The sequence below is a fragment of the Harpia harpyja genome, chromosome W (assembly GCF_026419915.1).
Source record: "Harpia harpyja isolate bHarHar1 chromosome W, bHarHar1 primary haplotype, whole genome shotgun sequence".
NCBI lineage: Eukaryota > Metazoa > Chordata > Aves > Accipitriformes > Accipitridae > Harpia > Harpia harpyja.
This window is the reverse complement of record NC_068968.1, coordinates 9,631,658-9,651,500: the sequence shown is the minus strand read 5'-3', so window position 1 is coordinate 9,651,500 and position 19,843 is coordinate 9,631,658. Positions and strand designations below refer to the sequence as shown.

At 44.7% G+C, this 19,843-nt stretch overlaps 1 protein-coding gene across 4 annotated transcripts in view; it reads right to left on the bottom strand.

Annotated features, from left to right (window-relative positions):
* The window catches only part of LOC128136080 (E3 ubiquitin-protein ligase KCMF1-like), an 81,592-nt gene that overhangs the window by 22,953 nt on the left and 38,796 nt on the right, over positions 1 to 19,843 (bottom strand). For 3 of the 4 annotated variants that reach the window (XM_052775183.1, XM_052775182.1, XM_052775181.1), the window contains one exon: positions 9,598 to 9,765. In XM_052775183.1, coding sequence (XP_052631143.1) covers positions 9,598 to 9,765 — 168 coding nt within the window. Of the gene's footprint in view, positions 1 to 7,338; positions 7,482 to 9,597; positions 9,766 to 19,843 lie in introns of those variants that run through there. The other variant, XM_052775184.1, reaches the window with a different exon arrangement.

Sequence of the window (19,843 nt, the reverse complement as noted above, 5' to 3'; positions counted from 1 at the left end):
GCATTGACTTACAGAAGTGAGCCAACTAGGCTCATAAACACAAACACGGGTGAAACTAGAAGTCACAGTAGTGCTTCTTATTAATTTCTAGCAGTCTCACATGAGTTCCTATACTGGTCCAAGTCTCTGGAAATTCAAGGCCATGACTAAAGCTCCTCCAGGAACCTCTCATTAGTATGTATTTCACAGCATTTTAAGGCTCCTAAGCACTATAATAATTGACCAGGTGTGGCAGGTTGGCCTTGGCTGGCCACCAAGTGCCCACCAAGCTGCTCTCACTCTCCCCCTCCTCAACAGGACATGGGGAAGAAATAAGATGGAAAAGCTCATGGGTTGAGATAAAGACAGGGAGATCGCTTACCAGTTATTGTTGTGGGCAAAACAGACTCTTACACAGGGAAAATTAACTTACTTTATTGCCAACTAAAAATAGAGTAGGATGGTAACGAACAAAGACAAAACTAAAAACACATTCCCCCCCCACTCTCCTCTTCTTCCCAGGCTCAAGTTCACTCATGATTCTTGTACCTCCTTCCTCCCGAGCAGCACAGGGGGATGGGGAATGAGGGGTTGCAGTCAGTTCATAACACTTCCTCTCTGCCGCTAATTCCTCCTCACGCTCTTCCCCTGCTCCAGTGTGGGGTCCCACCCACAGAATTCAGTCCTTCACAAACTGCTCCAACATGGGTCCTTTTCCACTGGGTACAGTCCTTCAGGAACAGACTGTTCCAGCATGGGTCCCCCATGGGCCACAGATCCTGCCAGAAAAACCTGCTCCTACATAGGCTCTTCTCCACAGGCCACAGTTCCTGCTGGGAGCCTGCTCTGATGTGTGGTCCTCCACAGGCTGCAGTGTGGATATGTGGTCTGATGTGGTCCTCCATGGGCTGCAGGGGAACCTCTGCTCCGGAGCCTGGAGTGCCTCCTCCCCCTCCTTCTTCACCAACCTTGGTGTCTGCAGGGTTGTTTCTCTCACAGCTCCTGCACAGTGTTTTTTACCCTTTCTTAAATATGTTATCACAGAGGCACCACCAGCACTGCTGATTGGCTCAGCTTTGGCCAGTGGTGGGTCTGTCCTGGAGCCAGCTAGAAATGACTCTATCCTACACGGGGGCAGCTTCTGGTGTCTTGTCACAGAAGCCACCCATGCGGCCCCCCGTCCCCCACCCCACTACCAAATCCTGGTGTATTGTGTTTACATGGCAAGTATTCTTACAGAGTTATACAACTGCACACTAATTTCTTTAGATGTCCAAGCTATCCCTGACACTTAGGAGAATCTACTGGGTTCATTGCCCCATCACAACCCAGAAGCTTGAATAAAGTTTCAAGCACAGATTACCAGTACAGTCTCCACAGGTTTCTATATAGAGACAATGCTGCCTACTGGATAGCATGATGAATGGAACTATTGATACTTAGGTCCTTCCCTTAGGTCCATCTTTGTCATCAACTACAGATGGGTATTGAACAAACCATTCCTATGACACATCTTCCCTCCCCATCTTTAAAAGGGATGGGGGATATTGACCTCTTCTGAACTTTCAGTTTTGCAATTAAAAAAAAAATATATATAGTCTCCTGCCTCCCTCTTTACCACAAAATAAAGTGTTCACCATCTTGCCTACTGTCCACTCCCCAACTCCATCAACTAGTAACAACCACAATGAGTTTATTCCCATTAAAACAGTCTTCACACATGCACAACCTTGCATCTTTTATTCAAATCTGACTGCAAGCAATAATTCTGAATTTTGTCAATGGAAAGGTATTGTAGCAGTCACACATCTACCTCCATAAACAGCCTTCCATTCTATGTTTTTACTTCAGATGTATTCCTCCCAGTGTTCTTTATTCTTATGTTTCCCACTCATACTTCCGTAGACAGCAAATGACATCTCCATCCAGTTCCATCTTTTTTCCATTTAGTTTTATACTGTTGATGTTTCCCTTCAGGATGTTTTCTTTTAACCTTTGTGTACATCTTTGCTTCATGATTTTTAGTTTCACTAGAACAGCTAACCTGACAACTCTGAAACAAGTTTAGACAAACTCCAGCATTAATTTTTTTTCCCTTATCTACTAAATTACTCTATGTTCCTTCCTCTAAGCCATATGATCTCCTTATTTATAAAATGCCCTTTAAAAAGTTACTACACTTTCTCTAGGCATCTGATTTTTAACCACACTGCATATACTCTTTCTTACCTTACATTCCATACAGGATTGTAATACAAGGCATAAATATTTTCAGAATGCACTCATAAACCTTCCTAAAGCCTAAGCAGAAAGACATTTATAAACATTCTTTATTTTACTCTGCTGCATAAATCAACAAGGTGACTTGTACTGTGGTGTTCTCTGCCATTAGCCCTTGTTGCAGTTCAGAATACATTGACATGCTTTCCTCTCATGCTGTTCCAGGATTAAAAAAACAAAAAGTTTTGTTGAAGGGCCGAGCTTGAGCATTTTCTTCTCCTCTTACTAACACTGGTTCTAAGGGAACAGTGTTCAAGTATTAAGCCACATGAAAACGCTAGAAGAATATATTTTTAATTCTTCTTACTTAAAGAAGCTATAGAAACAGAAATGTCTCCTATACTCCGAAGAACCCAAACAATTTGGAAGTAGCCCTAAAAATCTTTTGGATCAGCCCCCCTCCCTACTTCACTGCAAAGTTTCTTCCACCCTTCTGGTTTGATTCTTAATGCAGATTTAGAATAAAATAGCCTATTTCAGTTGGAAGGGACTTAAAACAACCAACTAGTCCAACTGCTTGACCAAAAGTTAAAGCATGTTATTAAGGGCATTGTCCAAATGCCTCTTAAACACTGACAGGCATGGGGCATCGACCATCTCCCTAGGAAGCCTGTTCCAGTGTTTGACTACCCTCTCAGTAAAGAAATGCTTCCTAATGTCCAGTCTAAACCTCCCCTGATGCAGCTTTGAACCATTCCCACATGTCCTATCACTGGATACCAGGGAGAAGAGATCAGCACCTCCCTCCCCACTTGCTCTCCTCAGGAAGCTGTAGAGAGCAATGGGGTCACCCCTCAGGCTCCTTTTCTCCAAACTAGACAAGCCCAAAGTTCTTAGCTGCTCCTCATAGGACATGCCTTCCAGCCCTTTCACCAGCTTTGTTGCCCTCCTCTGGACACATTCAAGGACCTTCACATCCTTCTTAAATTGTGGGGCCCAGAAATGCACACAATATTCAAGGTGAGGCCACATCAATGCTGAATACAGTGGGATAATCACCTCTCTTGACCAGCTGTTTATGCCATGTTTGATGCACCCCGGGATGCGGTTTGCCCTCCTGGCTGCCAGGGCACACTGCTGACTCATATTGAGCCTGCTGTCAACCAGCACCCCCAGATCCCTTTCTGCAGGGCTGCTCTCCAGCCACTCCTCTCCCAGTGCCCAGCATTACTCCATCCTAGGTGCAGAATCCGGCATTTGGACTTGTTAATTTTCATGCCACTGATGATTGTCCAATGCTCCAATCTATCTAGATCCTTCTGCAAGGCCTCTTGCCCCTCAAGAGAGTCAACAGCACCTCCCAGTTCGGTATCATCAGCAAACTTGCTAATGGTGCATTCAACTCCTGCATCCAGATCGTTGATAAAAAGATTGAACAGAACTGGCCCTGGAATTGAGCCCTGAGGAACACCGCTGGTGACCAGTCAGCAGCCAGATGTAGCCCCATTCTCTACAACCCTTTGAGCCGTGCCCTTCAGCCAGTTCTTCACCCAGTGCACTGTGAACCTGCTCATCTCACAGTTGGACAACTTGTCCAGAAGGATGCTGTGAGGGACAGTACCAAAAGCCTTACTTTAAATCCAGAAAAACTACATCCACAGCCTTCCCTTCATCCACTAGGCAGGTGACCTTATCATAGAAGGAGATCAAATTAGTTAGACAGGACTTTCCCTTTGTGAACACGTTGACTGTGCCTGAGGATTGCATTATTCTTTAAATGCCTTTCAATAGTACCCAGTATGATCTTCTCCATAATTTTTCCAGGAACTGAGGTTAGACTAACAGGTCTGTAGTTTCCTGGGTCTTCCCTCACGCCCTTCTTGTGGATTGGAATAACATTGGCTAGCTTCCAGTCAGCAGGGACCTCCCCAGACTCACAAGACCTTTGGTAGATGATCGAGAGGGGTCCTGCCGTAACATCCGCTAGTTCCTTCAGTACTCTGGGATGAATCCCATCAGGCCCCATGGACTTGTGAACATTCAGCTGATACAGCTGGTCCCTTACAATTTCAGTGTCCAGAAATGGAAAGTCACTGCTCCTGCACTTGTGGTCCTCTGACTCAGAGGACCAGGCAGCCCAAGGTCTATCAGTATTATTAAAGACTGAGGCAAAAAAAAAACCAAAACCCAAAACATTAAATACCTCTGCTTTTTCTTCATCCCTATTAGTCAGGTGACCAACAAGTATCAGTCCAATGTTTTCCTTAGACTTCCTCTTGCTATTAACGTACTTAAAAAAGCCTTTCGTGTTGTCTGACACAACACTGGCCAGTTTCAGCTCTAGTTTGGCTTTGGTCTTTCGTGTCTTCTCCCTGCATAAATGAACCACAGCTCTGTAATCTTCCTGCGAAGCCTGACCTCGCTTCCAGAGATCATACAATTTATTTTTCCTCCTGAGCTCCATGAGGAGTTCCCTGTTCAGCCGAGCTGGTCTTCTGCCCCCCTTGCTTGACTTCCAACACAAAGGGATTGCCTGCTCCTGTGCTTCTAAAAGGTGCTTCTTAAAAACTGACCAGCACTCATGGACTCCTAAACCCTCAAAGGCAGATTCTCAGGGGACTCTCCTAAGTAACTCCCCAAGTAGCTTAAAGTTTGCTCTCTTGAAATCCAGGGTAGCAACTCTGCTGACCTTTTTTCTCACTACACCAAAAATTTTAAACTCAACTATTTTGCGATCATTGTGGCCAAGACAGCCACCTACCATCACATCCCCCATGAGTCCTTCTCTACTCACAAACAACAAGTCTAGGAGGACATCTTTCTTAGTTGGTCACTGTACTGGCTTTGTGTGGCAAAGTTTTGGTAGCGGGGGGGGTTTACAGGGGTGGCTTCTGTAAGAAGCTGCTGGAAGCTTCCCCTGTGTTCGAGAGAGCCCATACCAGCCGGCTCTAAGACGGACCTGCCGCCGGCCAAGGCCGAGCCAATCAGCGGTAGTGGTAACGCCTCTGTGATAACATTTTTAAGAAGGAAAAAAAATTTGGGACAGACGGTATTCGGCAGCCGGAGAGAGGAGTGAGAAAATGTAAGAGAAACAACCCTGCGGACACCAAGGTCAGTGAAGAAGGAGGGGGAGGAGATGCTCCAGGCGCCGGAGCAGAGATTCCCCTGCAGCCCGTGGTGAAGACCATGGTGAGGCAGGCTGTCCCCCTGCAGTCCATGGAGGTCCACGGTGGAGCAGATATCCACCTGCAGCCCGTGGAGGACCCCACGCCGGAGCAGGTGGGTTCCCAAAGGAGGCTGTGACCCTGTGGGAACCCCGCGCTGGAGCAGGCTCCTGGCAGGACCTGTGGATCTGTGGAGAGAGGAGCCCACGGAGCAGGTTTTCTGGCAGGACTTGTGACCCCGTGGGGGGCCCACGCTGGAGCAGTCTGTGCCTGAAGGACTGCACACCGTGGAAAGGACCCATGCTGGAGCAGTTCGTGAAGAACTGCAGCCCGTGGGAAGGACCCACGTTGGAGAAGTTCGTGGAGGACTGTCTCCCGTGGGTGGGACCCCACGCTGGAGCAGGGGAAGAGTGTGATGAGTCCTCCCCCTGAGGAGGATGAAGCAGCAGAAAATAACGTGTGATGAACTGACCGTAAACCCCATCCCCGTCCCCCTGTGCCGCTGGGGGGTTGGTAGAGAATCCGGGAGTGAAGTTGTGCCCAGGAAGAAGGGAGGGGTGGAGGGAAGGTGTTCTGAGATTTGGTTTTATTTCTCATTACCCTACTCTGGTTGATTGGTAATAAATTGAGTTAATTTTCCCCAACTTGAGTCTGTTTTGCCTGTGACAGTAATTGGTGAGTGATCTCTCCTGTCCTTATCTCGACCCACAAGCTCTTTGTTATATTTTCTCTCCCCTGTCCAGCTGAGAAGGAGGGGGAGTGATAGAAGGGCTCTGGTGGGCACCTGGCGTTCAGCCAGGGTTAACCCATCACAGTCACTGAGTACAAGTTATTTCCTACAAACTTCAAGAATTTCCAAGACCTGCTCATCACAGTAGTATGATATTCCCAGGTGATGCCTGGGAAGTTGAAATCTCCTATAAGGACAAGGGCTACCGATCCAGAAATTTCTCCTAATTGTCTATAGAATAACTCATCAGTGCTTACATCCTGGCTGGGCGATCGGTAGTAGACACCCACTACATCATCTGCTTTGTTTTCCATTCCCCTAATCCTCACCCAGAGGCTCTCCACCACATCATCACTAACTGTAAGGGCTATACAATCAAAGCTCTCCCTTACATACAGTGCGACACCTCCACCTCGCCTGCTCTTCCTATCCCTCCTGAACAGCCTGTAGCCCTCCATCCAAGCACTCCAGTCATGGGACTCATTCCACCAAGTCTCACTAATGCCAATGACATCATAGCTCTGGGAACTGACCAATGCCTTCCAGTTCATCCTGTTTGTTTCTCATACTGCGTGTGTTGGTGTACAAGCATTTTGGATATGCTCCTGAGCCCTCCATGCTCCCAGGAGCAGTGTAAACATTCCCACTAGCATTGCCACCCTCAGGCGATACCATGCCAACCCTTGGCTTACCTACTGCAATCCTGTTGGTATCCCCTTCCCCCACTGATTCTAGTTTAAAGCTCTTTCGATCAGCCCTGCCAGCTTACGCCCAAAGACCCATTTTCCCCATCGAGACAGGTGGATCCCGTCAGGCCCCAGCATACCTTGTCTCTCTTGAAGGCTCTTCCATGGTTTAAAAACTCAAAGTTTTGGTGTAGGCAAGGCACCAGTCCTGGAGCCAGGTACTGATATCCTGGGCTCGCCTGTTTCTTCCAGAGTCTCCCCCCATTACTGGGAGGATTGAGGAAAACACTACTTGTGCTCCTGATTTTTTTAGCATTCTTCCCAGGGCTCTGAAGTCTCTTTTGATTGACCTTAGACTTTTGTTGTGACATCATTTGTACCCACATGAAAGAGCAGGAGTGGACAGTAGTCTGAAGGTTGAACTAGGCTCTTCAGTCTTGTGGTGACATCCCTAATTCAGGCCCCAGGGAGGCAGCAAGCTTCCCTGAAAAGAGGGTCCGGTCTGCACACGGGTGCTTCCGTTCCACACAGGAGGGAATCGCCAATGACAATAACTCACCCTTGTTTCTTCTCGGCGCTGATCTTAATGCAGGTTTTGTTGCGAGGGGTTGGTGTCTCTGATCTTGGCAAGACTGCTTGTGCAGGTTCCTCCTCTTTCTCATTATGTGCTTCACCTACCAAAGCCAGGGCCTCATACCTATTCTGTAAAGGTAGCTGAGAGGGTAACTTAGAAGGTAAAGAGGGGTTTCTCTTAGTGCTCCATGCTGTAACCTTCTTCCACTCCTCCTTATCCCTTGTGACACTGCCTTCCTCCTGGCAGAAAGCAGATCCAGGACCTGCCTCCATGGTGGCCACACTGAGTTGGCTTCTATGCATCATAGATGGCAGAGTATGGCTTCACTGATCAATCTCCCTCCCAGACTCTCAAATACTCCTCGGTCTGCTCACCTCCTCCTGCAGCTCAGCCACCAAGCAGAGCAGTTCATCAATCTGGTCACACCTCGACAGTCTTGCTTGCAATCACTTTCCACCTCTAGGAATGTCCCTTCACACATCCCACAGCCAGAAACCTGGGTGGTTGCATGCTTGAACAGGAGCTCTGCCTGTGTGGCTGCATTCGTTCTACCAGGTGCTAGAAGCTCAGGAGAAGCAGAGGACACTGCTTTTTGCCGGGTGGTCACCATGCTGCCACACGTCTGCCCGTTGGGAATATATAAGCTCATCCCTTGCGATCCGCTAGACTGATCGTTTTTCACCTGCTTAAATCTCCTGCACTGCCAGATGCAGGCTCCGCCCCTTGCTGTCTCTTCCAATCAGCGGGTCCGGGGTCAGTTGCTTGGGGAACGCCCCCTATTCAGACAAGCCTCTATCCCACATGGGGTTTTTAAAATTATATGAGTAACACACCCTAATCCAAAGGTGTGTTTACTTAGAGGCTTTAAAAGAAAAATATTGAGGTTTTCAAGAAACAAAATGTTTTCTAGATGCACAGAACATTCACAAGATTGGTTGGAAGGACTTTTAAAAAGTTAAATGACTTGCAATAAATTTTCCCATTGTATTACATTCAAACTTTTAGCATTGAATGTTAACTTATGGCTCCATAGCAAGCATACATCAGTCCTCTTTTCCCTATGAATCATGTATGCAATGTTTATGATGATGCTACCATTTAACCCTATACACAATATACAAGAATAACTGTCATCAGGGGACAAATAAGTCTGAACCATATATCTCAAACAGTGACCACAACATTGAATTAATATATACTGTTACACAAATATTTTTACCTCATGAATAAGCAAAAAAGTGAAGCCCAAGAAGAAATATCTAGAAACTTAAATGATATGATTTTCAAAAATGCATTTATATATTTAGAATTGTCTTTTCAAACTCTGGATTCTCAGAGCACAGATTTCAAAGTCATTACAAGGCAGGCTTAGGGCAAGCAGCTACTTGAGAATTACATGTGAACGAGATACTTCTCTGCTCAAAGAGAGCTCTGAGAAAGAAGCTGTATATTGGTATATTCACCTGTTCTGAGCTTTAAATGCATGTAGGAAGTAGCATAACGTGTATATTCAATACTTTTTTTTAAATCAAAAAGGTAAAAAAAAGACTAAAAGAGCTAAAGAACTTCAAAAACAATATAGTTTGAATCACTACAAACAGTTTTTACCAAAACATTAGCCTTGTGGGCTTAAAACAGGTATAAAAAGAAATAAGCATCCAATGTCAACATCATCTTAATGCAAAGATTTGCTATGGAAGTATCTCCTGAATTACAACACTGGTGTTATAAATATGATGCGATAGAAATGACTCGGGGAAAACAGCAACTAAGAGGATTACTTTCTAGCCCTTGCCACTAGCCTTCCACATTCAGTACAGCCTACCACCCCTACTGCATTAACAACCCCTGACGTAACTAGAAAACAACATTTTCCCCAAACTCTCACCACTATTTCTCTTCTTCACCATAGTACTTTCTGGTACAATGTATTGGGGGAAGGAGGGGATGGGTGCATGTAGTTTTGTTGTACCTTTTGAATTGGAAGTTAATTTAAGAGTAATCCTTTTTATCAGATATATATCTAATAGTCTGATAATTTGCTGTGTGCCAAAACACTTAACCCAAAAGAGTAAAGCAGATTTCATATGCTAGAACCAAAGAGAAAACAAGCTTTTTATCAGATAGGAACTTACCATAATTTTCAGCATGCTATTTGGAGAAAAAAGTTCCTAAGTAGTGAAACAAAAATACAAGTTTTTAACTACTGCAAATAGCTCTAATATGAATTAAAATATTACTTACCAAAATCTACTCTTGTTAGTATGCACTGCATTGGATGGTCAGTTGTATGCCTCGTTGTTGTTGCACCACTTTCATAACAAGTTGCACACAAATCGTAATCGTAGCAAATTAAACACTTGTATCTGCGACCTCGAAAATTTCCTTTTAAACATGCATCACAGCTGACACCTGTGAACAAAGAAAACTGCTTGAAAACAACAATAATTTCACATTGTTTTAATGATACAGATTTGTTGCTATTGCCCCCCAACAACAAAAGGAATTCGGCCAAGAAGCGTTTATGCAGCTGATACACAATAAGACTCAATTTTAAGCATATTTATATCTTTAAAAAGGCAATAATCATCTAAAGTGAAAGTCCAACTCAAAGTAAAATAAAAACCAGTCAAGCATTCAAAATGACAATTGGTTAGACTATAAATTCTTTTTAATCGCTTTTTTCCCCTGTTCAGAAGCTTGGTTCAAAACACTCTTGAGGTCAAATAGTACAGTGGTTGATCTGGAAGTTTTGTGAAAACAAGCAAACAAAGAAAAAGCCCACAGCAGACCATCCCACAAGCCACACAAAAACACACACCACCACTACATAACACCATCCCTCCATGGCTTCTGTGTTCATTTTTATATTTTCTAATAGTTCAATTCTGAAGAATGCCAAAACCATTTATCACAATATATACATATCTGGGAGCAGAAATTTGGGTCTTCTATTTTGAAGTACAGAAGAACTTTAAATACATCTAAATTTTATGTTGCATCAGCTCTTCAGCTTCTTCCTTTTGGAAGTTCAATCTTTGCACTGTAAATCACTCACACTGCCTGTGTCAGGAAAAGGCTTCACTATCTTCTAAAGGTTTTTGCAATTTTCTCTGTGTCATTTCAGCTCTCTGCTGTTAATTTAGATAAGGGCAAAGGAAGCATCATCATCTTTTCATCTGTCAAGGCCCATGAAAACTTCTTTCACTTGCAGTAGTAAATTAAGAGCCTTCATGAAAATAACTAGTGTGTATGACACATGCAATATTTTGATCAAAGTCCTCCTTCAGGATCAATTTAAACAAGCTTTTCATACTTCAGTGCAAATGCAGAAAACATTACAGAAACAAGGTTATTGGAAGAAAGCACTGACATTGACTCCAAGAGGATTAGTAGAGGAAGATCAACAACATCTCAAAACTGCAAATATCCCAATGATCATTTCCAAACTATAAATTCTATGATCAGATAAAAATCTAGTATTAACAAAAGTCACCACCACTACTTGCAATATCAGGTCCAGAGGACAAAATTAAATTACATATAGAAAATTCTCTCAACATCTCTCCAAGCTAGTATTTCTTCATATCACTCTAAATTACCGTGTTTTCATTTTGATAAACTGACAGCAGGTGGCATAAACCCACTACTTTCATATCCTTTAATGTAACAGGAGAGAAAAATGTCAAGAAAAAAAGCGCCTCATAAGTTCAGCTCTGTTCTTTTTAACCCATACAGTGTTAATTAAAATTTTAGAAGTTTGCCTCTCTGCCCCTTAAAAAAAAACAAAACAAAAAACACCAACCCCACACTGAAAGATAACAGAATGCCAAAATGAACTGGAAGCATTCATATTAATCTCAGGTTTTGAGAAAAAACACACACTCAGGAAGGGTTCTGTTATTAGCAGGGAACAAAAAGAATGAACGAATAAACAAGTTGTGAAAAGAATTCAGATTCTTCATGAAGTTCTGATTTACATGACATGTTAGTGACATCTTAAAAGCTTTTAAAATTAATTCCTATTCAATGAAAACTGTTCTACATCTCCCCCAGAATGACCTTATGGAAATGATCACAGAAGAGAAATAATCCGGTTTATTTTAAAATAAAGTTTTTGATACATTTTACCTTAGAGAATAGCAAGGAAACTTTTTCAGTTTTTCTACTGTCAATTATCAATACATAAACGCACATGTAGAATGATAAAAAGGCCCAAATAATGACATTTATACCAATGTACCCTCTCCTCACAATCAGAATAACTGGGGCTACAAGGTCTAGTTAAGAAACTTGTTGTTCATAGATAAAAAAGTGCTTGCTTTTTAATGCAACAGTAGTCCACTAAAGGGTAGCATTGAGCTAAAACCCTAAAGATTTTTGACTCATTATACCTTTTAATGATCCAACCTCACTCCTAAAGGCATCTTCAAAAATATTCCCTTCTTGGTAATATAAAACAATTTCTAGAAGTAAGCATTTTGAATTTATGGATGAATCAAGAGATACATAACAGTCCCATTAAAAAAAAAAAAAGAAAAAAGGTTGTTTTCCTTTAACACATTCAACTCACAATTCTGGTATGTCAAATTAACCACATTTTTCATCTCTATCATGACTCAAAATTTCAGAGAAGTTATCACACAAGCATTTTATATGCAACATACTTAATACTAACATATTAAAAAATATATATAGTTCCACATTTATTCTCACCTTCCCAATCAAATATAATTTATTGTCGTGGTTTAACCCCAGCCAGCAACTAAGCACCATGCAGCCGCTCACTCACTCCCCCCACCCAGTGGGATGGGGGAGAAAATCGGGAAAAAAAGTAAAACTCGAGGGCTGAGATAAGAACAGTTTAATAGAACAGAAAAGAAGAAACTAATGATGATAATGATAACACTAATAAAATGACAACAGCAATAATAAAAGGATTGGAATATACAAGTGATGCACAATGCAATTGCTCACCACCTGCTGACCGACACCCAGCTAGTCCCCGAGCGGCCATCCCCCCGCCCCCACTCCCCCCAGATTATACACTAGATGTGGCATCACATGGTATGGAATACCCTGTTGGCCACTTTGGGTCAGCTGCCCTGGCTGTATCCTGTGCCAACTTCTTGTGCCCCTCCAGCTTTCTCGCTGGCTGGGCATGAGAAGCTGAAAAATCCTTGACTTTAGACTAAACACTACTTAGCAACAACTGAAAACATCAGTGTTATCAACATTCTTCGCATACTGAACTCAAAAACATAGCACCATACCAGCTACTAGGAAGACAATTAATGCTATCCCAGCTGAAACCAGGAGAGTATCCACCCCTTATTCTATACCATTGATGTCATGCTCAGTTCCCATACCTTTAGTGACATCCTGGTCAATCATCATCATCTTTTCCGTCCCTTTGAGACATATGAACAATGATATATATATATGTATATATGTATACACACACAGAGATATCATTCCTTTAGTTCATGGGTCATGTTCATAAAATGTTCGTTGAGTTCATTTAGTTCCTGACTCTGGGCTCCATCTGTCATACCAGTCTTTCTGGGCAGGAGGGATAGTGCAAAGTCCTCTCAGTCGACAGAACAGAATTGGGCTTCAGTGCAGTGTGACAAGCGGGTGACATTGGACGCAGCAGGAGGATGGTGTGCACCGTTGGATTGTTGCATGCTGGAGTCAGTTCTGGTTCCATCACTACTGCATTTTGCTCAGTTTTATCACAGTTCATTCTTGCTTGGTCTAAGTGATTCTTACTATAGTATTATGGATATAGCATATAACAATTATAGTAATGATAACATACAGTAGCAGGGTTATATAGCAACTAACATCATAACAGTTTAATTCTGGCTGTTCTCACCTAAAATTAAATCCCCTTGAGGCACACATCGGACTTCCCCATCTTTTCGCATCACCCACCAAGTGCACCCAGGCCCTTGAGCAAAAGCAATCCCACGAATGGGTTTACCTTTGCCTGAGGCAGGAGTGACCCAGACTGTCTTCCCTAACATATTTTTTATGTGCACTACAGGGACTTTATCCCCTTCTACAGTACGTAAAAGTTCTGACTGGGCAGGACCACCCCGACTGGCAGATCCTCTGGTGTTGACTAACCAGGTGGCTTTTGTTAAATGTGTATCCCAATGTTTGAAAGTTCCACCCCCCATTGCTCTCAATGTAGTCTTTAACAGTCCATTGTATTGTTCGATTTCCCAGAGGCTGGTGCATGATAGGGGATATGATACACCCACTCAATGCCATGCTCTTTGGCCCAGGTGTCTATGAGATTGTTTCGGAAATGAGTCCCGTTGTCTGACTCAATTCTTTCTGGGGTGCCGTGTTGCCACAAGACTTGCTTTCCAAGGACCAGGACAGTGTTCTGGGCAGTGGCATGGGCCACAGGATATGTTTCCAGCCACCTGGTGGTTGCTTCCACCATTGTAAGCGCATGGCACTTGCCTTGGTGGTTTTGTGGGAGTGTGATATAGTCAATCTGCCAGGCCTCCCCATATTTCTATTTCAGCCATCGCCCTCCATACCAAAGAGGCTTTAAGCACTTGGCTTGCATAATTGCAGCACATGTTTCACATTCATGGATAACTTGTGCAATAGTGTCCATGGTCAAGTCCACCCCTCGATCGCGAGCCCATCTATATGTTGCATCTCGTCCCTGATGGCCTGAGGTGTCATGAGCCCACTGAGCCATGAATAACTCACCCTTATGTTGCCAGTCCAGGTCCACCTGACCCACTTCAATCTTGGCAGCCTGATCCACCTGTTGGTTATTTTGATGTTCTTCAGTGGCCTGACTCTTGGGTATGTGAGCATCTACGTGACGTACTTTTACAACCAGATTCTCTAGCCGGGACGCAATATCTTGCCACAGTGTGGCAGCCCAAATGGGTTTACCTCTGCGCTGCCAGTTGCTCTGGTTCCATTGCTGTAACCACCCCCACAGGGCATTTGCCACCATCCATGAGTCAGTACAGAGATAAAGCACTGGCCACTTTTCTCTTTCAGCAATATCTAACGCTAACTGGATGGCTTTCATCTCTGCAAATTGACTCGATTCACCTTCTCCTTCAGCAGTTTCTGCAACTTGTCGTGTAGGACTCCATACAGCAGCCTTCCACCTCCGATGCCTTCCCACAATGCGACAGGACCCATCAGTGAACAGGGCATATTGCCTCTCATTTTCTAGCAGTTTATTATACAGCGGGGCCTCTTCAGCCCGTGTCACCTCCTCCTCTGGCGACATTCCAAAATCGTTGCCTTCTGGCCAGTCCGTGATCACTTCCAAAATTCCTGGGCGACTGGGGTTTCCTATGCGAGCTTGTTGTGTGATCAGTGCGGCCCACTTACTCCACGTGGCATCAGTTGCATGATGTGTAGAGGAGACCCTCCCTTTGAACATCCAGCCCAGCACTGGCAGTCGGGGTGCTAAGAGGAGCTGTGTTTCAGTACCAACCACTTCTGAGGCAGCTCGAACTCCTTCATATGCTGCCAATATCTCTTTTTCAGTTGGAGTATAGCGAGCCTCGGATCCTCTGTATCCTCGACTCCAAAACCCCAGGGGTCAGCCTCGGGTCTCCCCAGGTGCTTTCTGCCAGAGGCTCCAGGTAGGGCCATTATCTCTGGCTGCAGTATAGAGCACATTTTTAACATCTTGTCCTGCCCAGACTGGCCCAAGGGCTACTGCATGAACAATCTCCCATTTAATTTGTTCAAAGGCTTGTTGTTGCTCAGGGCCCCATTTAAAATCATTCTTCTTCCGGGTCACTTGATAGAGAGGGCTTACAATCAGACTGTAATTTGGAATACGCATTCTCCAAAAACCCACAACACCTAGAAGGCCTGTGTTTCCTTTTTATTAGTCGGTGGGGACATAGCTGCTATTTTGTTGATCACATCCATAGGGATCTGACGACGCCCGTCTTGCCATTTTATTCCTAAAAACTGGGTCTCCTGTGCAGGTCCCTTGACCTTCCTTTCTTTTATGGCAAAACAGGCTTTCAGAAGGATTTGGATTATTTTCTTCCCTTTCTCAAAGACTTCTTCTGCCGTGTTGCCCCATACGATGATGCCATCAATGTATTGCAGGTGTTCCGGAGCTTCACCTTTTTCCAGTGCAGTCTGGATTAGTCCATGGCAAATGGTGGGGCTGTGTTTCCACCCCTGGGGCAATCGATTCCAAGTGTACTGGACACCCCTCCAAGTAAAGGCAAATTGTGGACGACACTCTGCTGCCAGAGGGATTGAGAAAAACGCATTAGCGATGCCAGTTGTGGCGTACCATTTGGGTGCTTTTGATTCTAGTTTGTATTGAAGTTCTAGCATGTCCGGCACGGCAGCACTCAGCAGTGGCGTAACTTCATTCAGGCCGCGATAGTCAACTGTTAGTCTCCACTCCCCATTAGACTTTCGCACTGGCCATATGGGACTATTAAAGGGTGAGCGAGTTTTGCTGATCACTCCTTGGCTCTCCAGCTGACGAATCAGCTTGTGGATGGGAATCAGAGTGTCTCGGTTGGTGCGATATTGGCACCAGTGCACTGTTGTGGTAGCAATTGGTACTTGTTGTTCTTCAACCCTCAGCAACCCCAGAATCGAAGGGTCTTGAGAGAGACCAGGCAGGGTAGACAGCTGTTCAATGCCCTCCATCTCCAAGGCAGCTATACCAAAAGCCCATCGATACCCCTTTGGATCCTTAAAATATCCTCTCCTGAGATAGTCTATGCCAAGGATGCACGGATCCTCTGGACCAGTCACAATGGGGTGTTTCTGCCATTCATTCCCAGTTAGGCTTACTTCAGCTTCCAATACAGTTAACTCTTGGGATCCCCCTGTCACACCAGAAATACAGATGGGTTCTGCCCCTTTATAACTTGATGGCATTAGAATGCACTGTGCGCTGGTGTCTACTAGAGCCTTATACTCCTGTGGGTCTGATGTGCCAGGCCATCGAATCCACAGAGCCCAATAGACCCGGTTATCCCTTTCCTCCACCTGGCTGGAGGCAGGGCCCCTCTAATTCTGGCCAGAGTATCCAGTACTCACTTCTCATAAAATTGGCTCAGAAGTCCCTTCAAGAGGATCAGAAATAAGATCAGCCCTTCTATGCTGCTTGGAAACTGGAGCGGCATTTTTCCTAGTAGAATCCCCTTTTGTGGTGTTTTTTCCTCGCAGCTCACGTACCTGTGCATCTAGGGCTGAGGTAAGTTTTCCATCCCATTTCCTCATGTCCTCTCCATGATCACATAGGTAAAACCACAGGGCACCTCGTGGTGTGTACCTTCTATATTCTCTCTCTTGGGCAGAGGAACGCTCACTCCTAATAGCTGAGACATTGGTCCTTACAGGTGGGGAATAGGACATATCATCTTTGAGTTGCTGGACTGTGGACACATATTTAGCTAATGGTCACAAGAGCATTCCAGACGCCTTTAGAAGGCCTTGAACAGAATAAACAAGAAGACAAAAAAAGAAAAATACCAATTAGAAGAACACAGGTGCGCATTCCACGATAAAGGGAACTTGGCACGAAGAACCTCAATTCGGCAGTTTATCTTGACCAATTAGACTGAGACAAGTTTCGCATGTTTTAGTTAATATAACCAATTATGTCTTATGTTTATGCGCGTGTACAGTGTTGATATAACCAATCATTAGGTGTAACTAGGCGCGTGGACAACACATGCTAACCAATCTTTAATTTGCTTATGCGTGAACAGGAACCAGAGTGAGTATATAAACCGAGCTATTTGGGCAATAAAGTGGCATCTGCTTGGTCATATTGATTGTGTGCAGTGTCCGGGACTTCCGCGTCAACAAGTAGCGCCCAAACAGGGACCCTCGGATCGGTGTTGAATTCTACGACAGGAGCCGACGGAGAGAGGGTGCGGAAGCCGGCCGTAGGTGAGTGCTGCCCCGGCACTCGGGAAAAAACGGTACCGTCGTGGAAATCTCGTCCTGATCAGGCAAGCGGCCGGGGAGGAGATGGGGTCCACTATGTCCAAGGAAGAGGCAGCAGTGGTTAAGCTCCTCCAACATATGCTCTCTGCGAGAGGATTAAGTTATGACTCGTCTACCCTGAAAGCCCTGTTACTGTGGGCGAGAGAAAAAGGCTTACTCCCTACCTTTGGAGATGCTTTTGCCATCCCTACTTGGGAAAAGATAGGACAAGAACTATGGCATAACATAAGTTCGGGTTCAAAAGAGGCGAGCAGATACTCCACCATGTGGAAGTTAGTTATAGAAACTTTAAAAGATATGAAAGCTGAACGTTCAGCAGTAGCTTCTGCTTTTGCCGCACTGCAGCCCGAAGGGCCACAAGGGATGCCATCCCCGGCGAGCTTCACCTTTGCGCCACCACAAATTTCAGCCGCTGTTCCAACCCGTGTATCCGGGGCAGGGGTTAGTGCAATCAGGAAATCTGCGGTAGCAGATCCAGAGCCCAGAGATCAGCCCTTGGAAAAAGCCGACAGCCTGGCAGAATTTCCACCACCACCAGCAGAAGAGACGGAAAACAACTTAGTCTCTAATTCTCGTTCTTCATCACATAAACCAGTTACCTCATCCCTGTATCCACCACTGCCACCATCCACTCCCCCATCCCCGCTCGAGGGAAAGGAGGAACAGGCGATAGGTTCGGGGGATCTGCAACTAAAGGAACTGTTACAAAGGCTGGAGGCTCTTGAAGCCCGCCTGGAGCCGTCGGTGAAGTCCGAGCCGTCATCTTCACCTTTTCCTGCACCTCCACCACCTTTCAACACAGGATTTTCGTCGTTCCCCGCAACCACCTCCAACGAATCCTTGTGTTTCCCAGGACATATCGGGTGAGATCGGTGCCGTGGCTCCTTTGCCACCGCCACCTCCGGTGACCTTATTAACAGGGGGTGGGGTGGGAGATCCGGCAAAAAGATGGAAGGGGGTAATCAGAGATGCTTTAATTGAAGGTGAAATTATTCCATCTGCGTTTCCAGTGTTGGCGGGGGCACATGGGGGTCCTGTTTGGGAAACGTTAGACTGGAAAGTTTTAAAAGAAGCTAAGGCAGCAGTCACTCAATATGGGTTAAAATCACCATACAGTCAATCTGTTATTCAACATGTATTTTCTGCACATTTATTGACACCATACAATGTTAAAATGATTGTGCAAATGTTACTGCTTCCATCCCAGCAGATCCAATTTTATCAAAAGTGGCAAGCAGCCTGTGAAAATGCAGCCGCTATCCCACGACAGAACGGGGATCCTTTGTTTGGAGTGCAAGCTCAAATGTTATTGGGGGCAGGTCCTTATGCCAGATCAGGATGGCAGGCACAATTTGCCATAGAAGTTTTACAACTCAGTCAAGACTTAGCTTTTAAAGCATTGAACAGAAACCTTTTAATTAGTGTGGGTACAACTGTTGAGTTTAGTACCTGGGAAGCTATCGGAACCTCCCTATGGGATGAAATTAGCGATAGGTCTAAAGAAGTTAAAGGTCTTGCAACTTTATGGAAATTAATTAAGACAACTCTGCAAGAAATGAAAGCAGATCGTAAAGCGGCTGCGTCTGCTTTTGCTGCTCTCTCTCCAACCGCAAGCGAAGGAGAAACACGGGGAGAAAAACATAATGCAGCGAGAGAGACTTTTGGAGCTTGTAAACCCTACAGAATCAGGAAGCGAGTAAAAATCCGCCTACGAGAAAACAGCCCCCAGATATTGCCACTCAACATGAACAAATTATACCTAACATATACCCTCTGTTGCCTCCGTCTACGCCTGGGTCGCCTCAAGAGCATGAAGAGCGGCCAGAGCTCACTTTGCAGCAGTTACAGTCAGTAATAGAAAAGCTGGCACAGCTGGAGGCTGCTGTGAAGCGAGAAAAACCGCCAACCGTATCCTTTGATACACCCCTTTCCCCCCCCCCCTCGCTTTCCTCCTCCTCACTGCATTTGGCCTGTTACGGGTGATACACATAAGTGAAGAATGGATGATCCAACAACCAAAACAGAATGTATGGGTAATCTTGGCGAACATAACACATCAAGAAGCTATCTATTTTGCTTGTATATAGAAATGCTACAGCTTAGTGTAACTATATCTATTCCAGAATATAATGCTCTTTTTCTATTCCAGCTGCTTTACCTACGGAGATGTTTTTAATTTGTGGAGATAGAGCGTGAGGGGGAATTCCATCGAAACTTAATGGGAGGCCATGTAGCCTCGGACGACTTACGTTACTGACACCCGATATCAATATGATTCCCAGTAAAAGACTCACGATAACTAACACAGGGTTAAGTGAATGACTAACAAGTTTAAGAATTACGAGATGGTTGAAAGATTTGCTTATACATGGCTTAGTTATTTTAATTGTAATATTAGCAGTTGTAATGATTATACCACGTATCATAAAAATAGTTGAACATATGATTGCAAAAACATTTCATGTAACTTGGCTTACACAAAAACAAAAAGGGGGAATTG